This window comes from Coptis chinensis, chromosome 4 (assembly GCF_015680905.1).
Source record: "Coptis chinensis isolate HL-2020 chromosome 4, ASM1568090v1, whole genome shotgun sequence".
NCBI lineage: Eukaryota > Viridiplantae > Streptophyta > Magnoliopsida > Ranunculales > Ranunculaceae > Coptis > Coptis chinensis.
This window is the reverse complement of record NC_141459.1, coordinates 2,599,570-2,611,872: the sequence shown is the minus strand read 5'-3', so window position 1 is coordinate 2,611,872 and position 12,303 is coordinate 2,599,570. Positions and strand designations below refer to the sequence as shown.

The 12,303-nt window shown below is 33.5% G+C and overlaps 1 protein-coding gene across 2 annotated transcripts in view; it reads left to right on the top strand.

Moving 5' to 3' along the window:
* BGAL16 (beta-galactosidase 16) overlaps positions 1 to 6,157 on the top strand; it is a 103,935-nt gene extending 97,778 nt beyond the window's left edge. For both annotated transcript variants that reach the window (XM_086606215.1, XM_086606214.1), the window contains 16 exons: positions 212 to 324; positions 450 to 516; positions 622 to 714; positions 804 to 947; positions 2,443 to 2,537; positions 2,816 to 2,924; positions 3,026 to 3,110; positions 3,202 to 3,320; positions 3,424 to 3,588; positions 3,700 to 3,973; positions 4,150 to 4,259; positions 4,425 to 4,535; positions 4,669 to 4,770; positions 5,083 to 5,228; positions 5,342 to 5,693; positions 5,863 to 6,157. In XM_086606215.1, the coding sequence (XP_086462341.1) occupies positions 248 to 324; positions 450 to 516; positions 622 to 714; positions 804 to 947; positions 2,443 to 2,537; positions 2,816 to 2,924; positions 3,026 to 3,110; positions 3,202 to 3,320; positions 3,424 to 3,588; positions 3,700 to 3,973; positions 4,150 to 4,259; positions 4,425 to 4,535; positions 4,669 to 4,770; positions 5,083 to 5,228; positions 5,342 to 5,693; positions 5,863 to 5,973 (2,160 nt within the window). In that variant the 5' untranslated portion in view covers positions 212 to 247 and the 3' untranslated portion in view covers positions 5,974 to 6,157. The remainder of the gene's footprint in view (positions 1 to 211; positions 325 to 449; positions 517 to 621; positions 715 to 803; positions 948 to 2,442; positions 2,538 to 2,815; positions 2,925 to 3,025; positions 3,111 to 3,201; positions 3,321 to 3,423; positions 3,589 to 3,699; positions 3,974 to 4,149; positions 4,260 to 4,424; positions 4,536 to 4,668; positions 4,771 to 5,082; positions 5,229 to 5,341; positions 5,694 to 5,862) is intronic.
* Positions 6,158 to 12,303: the final 6,146 nt, after the last annotated feature.

Genomic DNA, 12,303 nt, shown 5'->3' with positions numbered 1-12,303 from the left:
ACTTGATATATCATTTAGTGCTTCGAGCATTTAACCATTGCGCAAACATCATTTGGCTGTTTCGGACGCATTCGAATTGTGACAAATGCGAAATGAGATTGCGCAGATGCCGTGTGGCGTATATAGTAGTGACTAAAATTTCGATACATAATCGTCAACCTTGTTATGCAGAGATAATTTTTTTTATGATGAATCCATTTTTGTTTTCCAGTACAACTTTGAAGGAAACAATGATTTGGTCAAGTTCATGAAGGAAATTCAAGCGCAAGGGTTATATGCCACTCTTCGAATCGGGCCTTTCATAGAAGCCGAATGGTCTTACGGGTATCTCACTATTGTAACATTTTACCTAATAGTTTCACATCAGCCCCAACAATATACGGTCTTCTCTCAGATTTCCAGGTTGAGTGTAGGACTGTAGGCTAACATTTACTGTTGTGGTGGTGCAGAGGGTTACCCTTTTGGTTGCATGACATTCCAGGCATTGTCTATAGATCCGATAATGAACCCTTCAAGGTAACATGGATTACATAATGTTCAAATTTTTAGTTGCAATTCATGAAATTAATGACACAATCCGTTTTTCACGCCTTATAATGCATATATTCATTCAAAATGCAGCAACGCATGAAAAATTTTACGACAAAAATTGTAAGTTTGATGAAATCAGAAGGCTTGTATGCTTCACAAGGAGGCCCAATCATATTGTCACAGGTAAATTTAAGAGTTCGCTTGGAAAATCATGTAAGTTTTCTGACTGAGTTGGTGTCGTGGTTTTAAGAATAAGAATTGGTTTTCCGCAGATTGAGAATGAATACAAAAATGTTGAAGCAGCCTTTCATGAAAGAGGGCCACCTTATGTTCGTTGGGCTGCACAAATGGCTGTGGATCAACAAACTGGTGTCCCATGGGTTATGTGCAAGCAAGATGATGCTCCTGATCCCGTGGTTAGTCTTCTTTATCCCAGGTCTGCCCTAGGCCATCGGCGTGGGTCTTATGCCGAGTTGGGCTCTTGTGGCCTAGTTTTATGCTAGTTGGGATTTTATTTTCTTGGGCCGGACTGACGTGGGTCGGTGTATAAAGTCTAAAAGATTAAAACTACATTTGATCCAATGTTTTAAAAACGCATATGTAAGGGTGTAGATGGGTACCGTTTAACCGGAACAGTAGAAAATATTATGGTTCCAGTTCCTATTTTTAAGAACGGTTTAAAAATGAGTACTAAACCCAGACCATATAGAATCGAAATCGAATGGTTTTTTAAACAAAATAACCGAACCAGAATCAGAACCGAAACCGAATATTATCGTATTTTTAATATAAAAAATATTAAAAGAAATAATATAAAAACTCAAAACGTTCATTTATATATTACTAAATTTTATTTATTAGTATAATATGTAGTTTTCATAGTATTTAATGTTATAAATAATATAAAAATATACTTTACAACCTGAAATATATAGTTTTATTTAACTTATTATTGAATGACATCATTACTTATATCAATATTTAAAAAATGACTTATTCGTGCGGTATTTTTGTATTTTTAGTACACTTTTTTTAATAATACCAATAAAAATGTGTGTAAATAATGAATCTCTTAATAACTGAAATGAAAAATCAGAACTGGAAATACACGTTAGGAACTGATGGTTATGGGTATGGTTCCACAATTTAAAAAAACATGAAGAACCAAAACCGTAAAATTAAATGATTCTTTTGGTTCTCACAACACTAAGAACTGGACAAAAACCGAACCTTTGACACCCCTACGCGTAGGAAGCCGTCTAAGTTGCATAGACTTTAGGCCATACATATTTTTATTTTATTTTTTAATTTTGAATTTTGAATTTTTTTTTTCAAGTAGACATTAACAATAAATAATATTAATGTATCAACTAACACATCTTTTTATCATTTTGTAAGTGCTTCAACTTTTTAACATTTCTTATTTATAATTCTTTCTTTTCTTGTCGTACAAAACAATGTGTAACGATTAACTCTTCTTGTTATGAAACTATGAACAAATCTCAACTTTATTATCAATAAATTATTGTGTATAATGTTGTGTCACATAGTTCATTTCACTTTATTGATGTTTTTTTTGGGTTACTATTAATTTGAACGACTTAAAATTTTGTATTTATATAATAGGAATTTTGAGGAATAACTGGAAAAATTGACATGCACTTGAGGGGTTTGTGCCTTATGCATTGAGGCTTACGCTTCGCATCATCGGCTAGTCAAACGCCCCACGCCGCCCTTTTGCGTTTTAAAACATTTTTATTTTGATCCAAAAGTCCAAAACTGTCTTCTATACAGTTTACAATGACCTACAACTACTGACTACTGCCTGTTTGTTGATGTTACTTTCAGCATGTAGGCCTGCGGCATTTTTTTCCATTTACTTCTAACTTCCAAGCGTTTTGTAATTTGCAGATCAATGCATGCAATGGGAGGCAATGTGGCGAGACATTTGCAGGTCCCAACTCACCAAATAAGCCAGCATTATGGACCGAAAACTGGACATCATTGTATGTATTACACATTTTCGTAGAATATAGCTCTACTAACAAACTCTAACTCCTAGGAACCATGAAACTATAAGTATACTTCCGCTTTACTTTTAATTGTTGAGAACTTGAGATTAAGTTGCTTAAATTGTACGTCCCCTAAAAATTTTTACTTCTAATGAGTTCTTGCAAATTGCACTCACTGCACATTGAGCAACTTCTATTTTCTTGCCAAATGGAACTAGTAATATTGTTCGAGTTTCCTCAAGAATGACTAACAGCTCTTTTTTGCCCTGAAGCTTCGATGTATTCGGTGGCGATCCACACGTAAGGTCTGCTGAAGACATTGCCTATCATGTGGCACTTTTTATTGCAAACAAAACTGGAAGTTATATTAATTATTACATGGTATGATATTTTAACATCAATTAGATCTATTTAAGTTAATGTCTTTGATAATTACCTAAGGTCTCAACTCTCAAGTCTCAACCGGGTCTTTATGAATGTAGTATCATGGAGGAACAAACTTCGGAAGATCAGGATCTGCCTATTCCACCACAAGTTACTATGATCAAGCACCTCTCGATGAATATGGTGAGAGCTGCATTCATACTGTTGTTTGATCTCATTAGTTATTCAGATTTTTAGTAGTTGAAACTCAAAAAAATTCGTTTGCATAGTGTAGGTTCTATTAGGCAGCCAAAATGGGGGCATCTGAAGGATTTGCATACTGCGGTAAAACTAGTATCTGAAACTTTACTTCAGGGAACACTTTCTAATGTCTCATTAGGCCAACACCAACAAGTAAGAATATAGAAAGGTTCCATAACCTCGGCTTGCTCCATACTATAATTTGATCAAAATAGAGCAATTGAATGTTCACATCTCTTTGTTTTCTCTGGTTCAGGCATTTGTTTTCAAAGGAAATGCAGGAGACTGCGCTGCCTTTCTTGTAAATAGTGATAGAAAGCGGAGTGCTACTGTGAATTTTCATGGTGCATCATATGTATTGCCTCCCCTGTCAATTAGTATTTCACTGGACTGCAAAACAGTAATATTTAACACTGCAAAGGTGAGTTAGTTTGAACATACTCTTAACTGTTGTTCATATGGAGAATCAATTGAGCATTTCACCAAGGTGTAAAACTTCCAAACTATTTTATTTTCAATTTTTCAACAATAGGTAAGCGCACAATACGGTACAAGGTCTGTTGTATCAAGCCAAAAGTTAGATGCTGCTGAAAAATGGCAAATATACAAGGAAATTGTTCCTAACTTTGCAGATACACCATCAAGAGCAAGTTCTTTACCAGAGCAGATGGGTACGACTAAAGATGCATCTGATTATCTTTGGTATACCTACAGCTTTGAGCATAAGTCTACAGATGCGCAGTCTGCTATTAACATATTCTCTCTTGGACATGTGGTGCATACTTTCATCAACAACATATATATAGGCAGGTCTTCAAACACTCATTTTTCATTATAGGATTAAAAGCTTGAAATAAAAGAAGCTCCTCAGACATTAAGTTTCTTTTGGGCAAGTGATCCATCTGCTAACTCAAGCTAGCATAATTAAGGATTAGGTTTTTCACATTCTTACATTCGACATTTGTTGTTTTTTGTCCTACAGGAAATGCTCATGGAAATCCTGGTGCTAAGAATTTCAGTCTTAATCAACAGATCTCACTAAGTAATGGGACAAACAATATTACCTTGCTAAGTGTAATGGTTGGATTACCGGTACTAATTCCATTCCATCTATTCCAGTTCCTCTTTCATAGTTAAAATTTTGTACTTCTTGATATCAAACTCTATCATATTTCAATTTCTTCATTACCTTTTCTTTTCCAGTTCGTATACTATAATGTATCGGCAGAATAAACTAACCATGATTACAATGTGAAGGACTCTGGAGCATACCTTGAGAGAAGGGTTGCTGGAATACGTGGAGTGACGATTCAAGGCACTGGACAAGGACCACCACAGGATTTAAGCAATAGTGTATGGGGATATCAGGTGTGTAATTCTAGCTAAGAAAAGCTTTCTAGTAGGATCTGTACTTTTGAAGAAATTATGATCCCCTATCTATTCTGAAATTACGAGCTTGATCATTATTTGTACTAATCATTCATTTGTCTATTGCAATTAGGTTGGGCTACTAGGGGAGGAGTTACAAATATATACTTATCAAGGATCGAGTAAAGTTCAATGGAGCAGCATTGTGAGCTCTTCACCCCTCACATGGTATAAGGTAATCTGAAAGTTTGAAAGATCACAATTCAGAATAACATATGAGTGAAGTGGTAAAAATTTCATTTTGTCAATATAATCACCCAGTCTAACTCATGGCACGCAAAATTGTAACAAGACACAGCTTGGAAAGGAGCTTCAGTCATTTACATAGCACGTTTACTGTTGCACTCAAAAGATTAACGCGAAAAGCTCTACCTTTTATATAGTAAAAACAGGACAAGTTTGTAGGAAACGGATATTGTGTAGTATTTTATTGTTCATCCATTTATGTTCCATCGAAATGAGAATTTTATTTGTCATTTATGTGCAGACAACATTTGATGCACCTCAAGGAGATGACCCTGTTGTTTTAAACCTTGCTTCAATGGGGAAAGGTGAAGCATGGATCAACGGGCAGAGCATTGGTCGTTACTGGTCCTCATTTTACAGTCCAAAAGGCGTTCCATCACAAACATCGTACGATTCTTCTTTCTACCTTGATATTTATTATAGATATGTGCCTCGCATACAACTCGATAAACGCACATGAACTATGACTGTGTTACTTATTACGTCATATCTTGCCTTAGGTACCACGTACCTCGATCCTTCCTCAAAACTACAGGAAACCTCTTAGTTCTCGTTGAGGAAATCAGTGGGAACCCTTTACAGATATCAGTAGATACCATTTCAAACAATAAAGTATGCGGACGGGTTTCTAGCTCCTATCCTCCCCAGCTTAGTACATGGGGACTAATTGCGAGAAGTGGTAGAAGACACCAAAGTCCACCTGCTCGGAGACCAAGTGTTCAACTTGAATGCCCTTCAGGAAAGACCATTTCGAAGATAGTATTTGCAAGCTATGGAAACCCACTCGGCGATTGCACACATTATGCTACTGGAAGCTGTCACTCATCTAATACCAGAAGAGTTGTAGAAGCGGTGAGCCACCTTTCTTCCTCTTTTCATCTTCCTTTTACTTTTGTCATTTTAGTTCTCCACTTCTCCTTGAAGTGAATTACATATACTGAACTTTGATTAATTTTCAATGTACTTCAGTTCTGTCTGCCATTTGTCTACTCTCACTTAAATTTTCTTGCAATAATCTCAGGCTTGTCTAGGGAAGATTCGTTGCTCCATCATCCATTCAGGAAACAAGTTCGGTCGAGATCCATGTCCAGGAATTTCAAAATCTTTATTAGTTGATGCACAATGTGGATGAACTACGGGTGTTGTTGCAGTGTCCGTAGAAGAAGACTAATTTCATTCGTTTGGTATAACATATAGTGTTCAGTATAGATTTATTTGTTTGATTCATCAAAATAAGGATATTTACATAATTTGAAGAGGTATAATGTTGTAACAGAACAGTTCAAAATTATAATTGAACTTCATTCCATTCTTTAGTCTTTGATATTATAGGCTTCATGTTTTGAGCGGTTTTAGGGTGTCCAAAAAATGAGGGCCAAAAAACAACGGAACAAGTAAGTTTAGGTATAGTCCCTAAAAACGCAAAAAATACAGTATGCTGCGTTGTGGTGACGAAGGCAGATGAAGCCCGATGACCCAACTCCAGTCTCCATTTTCCATAGCCCTCCTTTAATGCCATTGAAAAAAATAAAAAAAATACGCTGTCAACATGCATGTTCGGCATCTGCTCAAGTCAATACCCTTTCCTTTTTGGCGACTTATAATGGGTATGTTTCTTTATTGGAATTTATTTGTTTGGGTGCCCTAGTTTTGTATAATTTTGTATATCTTTTGAATTCTTAAAGTTTTTGTTCATACTATAGTTCGGGATTTTGAAATTTTTGGAATTTTGACAAATCTAAAAACCGAAATTCATCAAATTTCAACCACTATCATATTTAGAATTTCGATTGATTTTGAAATAATCAATATTTCGACTCTATATTTGGAATTTTAGTTTTTTGAAAAATTGAAATATTGGGCGGAATTCCGAGGTATTGTTCAGAATCACAAACACTAGTTCATACACTTATTAGAGTATAAACAATCATTATTCATACCTAATTGTTTCAGATATGAACAAACACTATTCATACCTCAATATGAGCTATGAATACTCATTGTTCATACATATTTGGGGTATGAACAATTAATGTTCATACCTCAATATAATGTATGATCAATAAGAACACCTATTGGAGTATGAATCATCATTGTTCATACCTATTACATAAGCTATGAACACTCATTGTTCATATATCAACATAATGTATGATCAGTAAAAACACATATTGAAGTATGAACATTCATTATTCATACCTCAACATATTGAATAAGGTACGTACATTAACCTATTTGGGTATAAACAATCAATGTTCATACATTAACATAAGGTATAAACACTTGTTTATTGTTCATAGCAAAACGACTGAAAGGGTAAAATCGGAAAATATTTATTTCAAATCCGGACTATTTGTCGTTACGAATTATTTTCACTCGAAAATTGGTTTTCCAAGTTATTTACACTTGAAAATTGTCGATTAAAACAAAACAATGATTCTGTGAGTGATTTTCACTTGCAAATAGCCCTTATGACCAATTTCTTGTTTAATTATTAACTAGTCGCCAAAGTTGGAGGACTAGACGTCAATTATTTGGTTATCGAAAAAAAAAAAAATTTATTGCCAAAATTATTATATAGTTTTTTGTTCAAGAAATGGGCCTCAGCCCCCTCAATCCAATCCAGTTATATGTAAACTCCTCCCTCACGAACATACCCATATAACCTCCCTATTATTTACACCTTGCTAATTAACCTCCCTGTTTTCCAGATTATGAACAATTTGTGGTCTAATTCTTATCCCCCAATTTTTTTTTTTTTCCATTCTACCCTTTTCATTAAATCAAATCCTTAAATTAACTGGAGATCCTTACATTGAAGAACACCTTTCCAATAAAGCAGACAAACAACAAAGATTCTTCATCCTTACACTAAAAAAGAACACCGATTTCATTGTGACAAAAAATGGGTTTATAGATAACCATTTTATAGATACAAAATTGAGTGGGGGACTGGGGAAGAAGTTGAATCTACTTATTGCTGGTAGTGTATTTGTGGAAATGCCCATGGGGAATACAATTGCATGAACCACAATCATTTGTCTATACATTTCTCTACTCGACGTTTCTTTGATACCACATGTGTGTAACACTATGATTTTTGGTTATATTGGTGAAAGAATCATAATGATGTACCAACTATTATACTCTTTTCATTAATTGTTTTGGGCGAGACAAGGGTTGATGGATGAAAGACATTGTGATTGGAAAAGGCTATGAGCCTACTACTGCCATATTCAATTTGTTCATTGGTGGATACTTTCTATTTCTAAAACACAAGATGTTTTCAATTCCATGAATGAACTAGCCATTTGCACCGTACCAACTTTAAAATCCGAACAAGCTCGACTTCTAATTTTCATGTAGAAATTTAAATTTACATAGTAGTGTGACATGACAAATTGAATTTACATATGCAAATTTAATTTTACAGAGTAGTTTGATATATGAAAAGTTGAATTTACATATGAAATTTTAAGTTTACATAGTATAATTATTTGTGAAACAAAACAAGCCTAATGAAAAAACGTATGGAAATATATTTTTACATATTTGTTTTTGAAACTAAACATGTCGGTAAAAACTTAGATAACCTATGAATTTTTATAGTTGTTTAACCTATGCAAAATTTTATTTATATATAAAAATTTAGATTTTCGTAGTAGATTGCTAACATAAAACAATTCTAATATCGGACGTATGCTATGAAAATCTTAATTACACAAAAGATTAACCTATGAAAATTTTAACCCGCATAAGATGTGATGTAGGAGTTCTTTTTGTTCAAGATGGATAATGGCTATTGAAAAAATTAAAAAAGTACGGTTTACAATAACATTTTCTTTCTGACATTGGACTACATTTATTTCCACAAAGATGAATAACAAATACGACTCATGAATCACCATTGTAATCATACAACTTTCACCCAAACCAAATGCTCAAACCCTCGCATTTTTTTTTGTATGTGATGACCTTGTATTATGCAAACTTAAAACTACATAGCAATATCACTGAATTTTCATAGACGTTTTTTCTAACATCTGAGTTCTGAAAGGTGACACAGGCTATATAATGAAAATTCATATTTTCATATGCAAATATGAAATTTTATATACATTTTTTCTGACATCTGACAGGTGACACAAGTTATGTAAATATGAATACATATATGAAAATATGAATTTGCATATACACATGGATTTTCACAAACATTTTTTTTTTTTGTCATCTAACAGGCGACACAGTCTATGCAAATCTGAACTTACATATGCAAATATGAATTCTAATAAACTTTTTTCTGGCATGGCTATGGAAATCTGACAAATGCATCAGGCTCATTTTTTCCATTACATCCAAAATTCAAAGATCAAGAATTCAAACAAAATTAGTATCCAAAAGTTACATTCAGAATTCAAAGACAAACTGACATTATATAAAAGATCAAAGATTTACGTCCTTAATTCAAACAAAATTAGTATCCCAAAGTGATCCACCAGACCACCAATAAAACACAACACATCATTTCATGATATTCTTTCTTTGAAATGTTTTCTTGGTTTCCACCACATAGATATCAGATGTTTTATGTATCATATTCCTTTCCTTTAAGTTGTACATTGAATTAGATTTTCCTAGTCTATTTGCCTCTTCCTCCCCATTCAACTCAGTCTCTCCAATGTCCTTCAACAAAAACTATAAAAAATTTGTCCAAAAAGAGGTTCTTTCATCTTGGCGATCTGAACATCTCTAATTCTTCGTTTGAACTCTTGAAAAAGTGCTAGCATAGGCAAAATAGTATAACAAAACACCTTGGTAGAGCTAGTAGGTTTTACCTCCTGTTGCAATAAAGGGGAAATAATAAATAAGTCTGTTAAATTGACATTTCAAAATTTACTTTCACATATATGAAAATACAAATTTACATGACAAATTCAGCTATGCAAGTAAACATACGAAATTATAAATTTATATAGTTATTATTGTAACCAAAACAGTACTGATGAAAGCAAGCATACATATGTTAATTTTCATTCACATAGAAATATGAATTTACATTCAAATTTGCACAGGCTATGTAAATATGATACAAATTCAAATCTTCATATCAACTACAGAGTGTGAACTTCATATCAACTATAGAGTGCCAACTAATATCAGTTTCAACAACTTAAAATATGCTTAAATACGAAACTATATATGTAATTTACAAATTCATAAATGTATAAATTAGGCATTTGCATATATAAAAATATAAATTCTCATAAAAAAATTGTATTTACAAACAATTTTTTTTAAAAAAAAATATGATTCTCACCTTAGATTTCGTTTATTTACAAACAAAATTAAAAAAAAAAATTATTTTTACCTTTGATTTCATCTTTTTATCGGTAGTTGTTTTCCTTTTTGTTTGTGACATGGAAACTTTCGATTTTTTTGTTTTGTTGGTGTTTCTCTCTTATTTTTCGGTTGTTTTGTCATCTTAATTTGGTTTTGCAGGATATCTAGGGTTTACAAGAATAGAGAATGCGGCGAGAAGAAAGAGAGAAAATAAATTTGAGATCTAGGGTTTTATGTGTGGGGGATACTTTAGTCAGTTTGGGTATTTTAGAAAAATAGGGGGTTTTTATGGATTAGTACGTAATGAGGGGGTTTTTATGTTGGTTATGTATCAACCAGGGAGATTAAACCCAAAATCTGCATTCGATTGACTGACGAGTGTTTGTGCCATATACACGTGGTACTTAAATAAATGTAAAGTTTCTCCTAAAAATTGGCTATAGACCTAGAGTATTAATATTAATATATAATTTTGTTACAAAAAATAAAGGGACTAGAGTATTGACTATTGAACTGGAGTCCACATTGCAAGTCAAATTATATTTGGTCTCCGGAACTTTAATTTATCCAAAGAGCAAAGACCAAAATGTCAGTACTCAAACCAGTTCTCAACTGGAGATCGAGCAGGTGGACTTAGAGACTTTGAGTGAGTCACACACTATTCATCGTGATCTAACGAAAACGAGAAAGTGAACTATGCTATTCTATGATTCGATAATTCTAGCGTGCAGGAAATGATAAGATTGGGAATGTGCATAAACTAGCCGCATTGGTGATGCACAACATTCCTCAAAACAAAAACATTTGTGAACCATAAACGCCTCAAGGTATATCGATATGTTCATGGAATGACTTTTAAGTGCTAGCGGTTCTGAATGTTGTAGATCGATGAATGACATGATAAGGAGGTGTGTGTTCTAACTTCTAAATATCAATCAGGTGTATGCTCTTAAAACATTCTATCAATAAGAGAACTCGATCTCGATTATTGTTTTGGTGTCAAGATAATTATATTACAAGCCTATTAAGGCAATCACATCTATAAAATATATGGAGAATAATACAGTATAAGCACAATTATGGTAACACAGATCGTGATTTTACAATACCATACCAAGGATCCTCATCGAACATCACTTCCATCTATCGGTTGGACGTTGGTCATATACACACACAAGAATCTTAAAACATAAACTTTTTTCTAACTTCTCTGTTGACAATAGATTGTAATGACTAAAATATCTTCTTAAAAATAGCAATGTTAATAATACATTAAACCAACTAACCAAACATACATCTTGTTACAAACTGACTAGGGGACTTTATGTCACACCCCAAATTTCTAGAAAATCTAAAATAGGGAATTTTCCAGGATATAAATATCTCAATCGTCACCCTATTCAATCATCTGAAAACTCAGGATGAAACGAAACCCTAATAACCTATTTTTCCAAAATTAACTCACAGTATAAAAATCACTTACATTCCACTAATTAGATACACATATGATAACTTATTTAAATATGAGTTTTATATACTTTACCTTTAAGCCAGCACGTTCTTTTAGGGTAGGATATTTACGTCCCTGCATACAAGATTAACGGATCCTACCCCTCTGCAAAAACAGAGTTAGACATCACAATAAAAGGATTTAGCTCAACCAGTCAAATTTCCACTCATAATCAAAACCTCATTTAAGACATTGAAGTCTAATTGATACCACATAGTTATCACTAAACTAATATATAATATGTAATATGGTGGCTGCACTTTTGCTCAAAGCTGCCTACGTATCCAAATCTTTCAAGATTGGAATCAAGCCTTATGTAGCTCTTAATCTTATTTGTCTCGCATAAAAAAAAAAATATATCCCTCTTGTAAACTCGTACTTGTGAGTCACAGCCATCTATGAACTTTTAATTCTCATAAAACCAAGCCTCTTATGGCATAAAACCCAGGTCATTCATGACACATTCAATGAATGCCCTGGGTCATTTATGTCACATTCAAGGAATACCCAACCCTACATTCCTGTACACTCAAAGAATACAACTAACCCGCAAGGCGAATACCTTAGTTCCTCTCTAGGGCAGTCCAAACAATCTGGTCATTCATGCACATT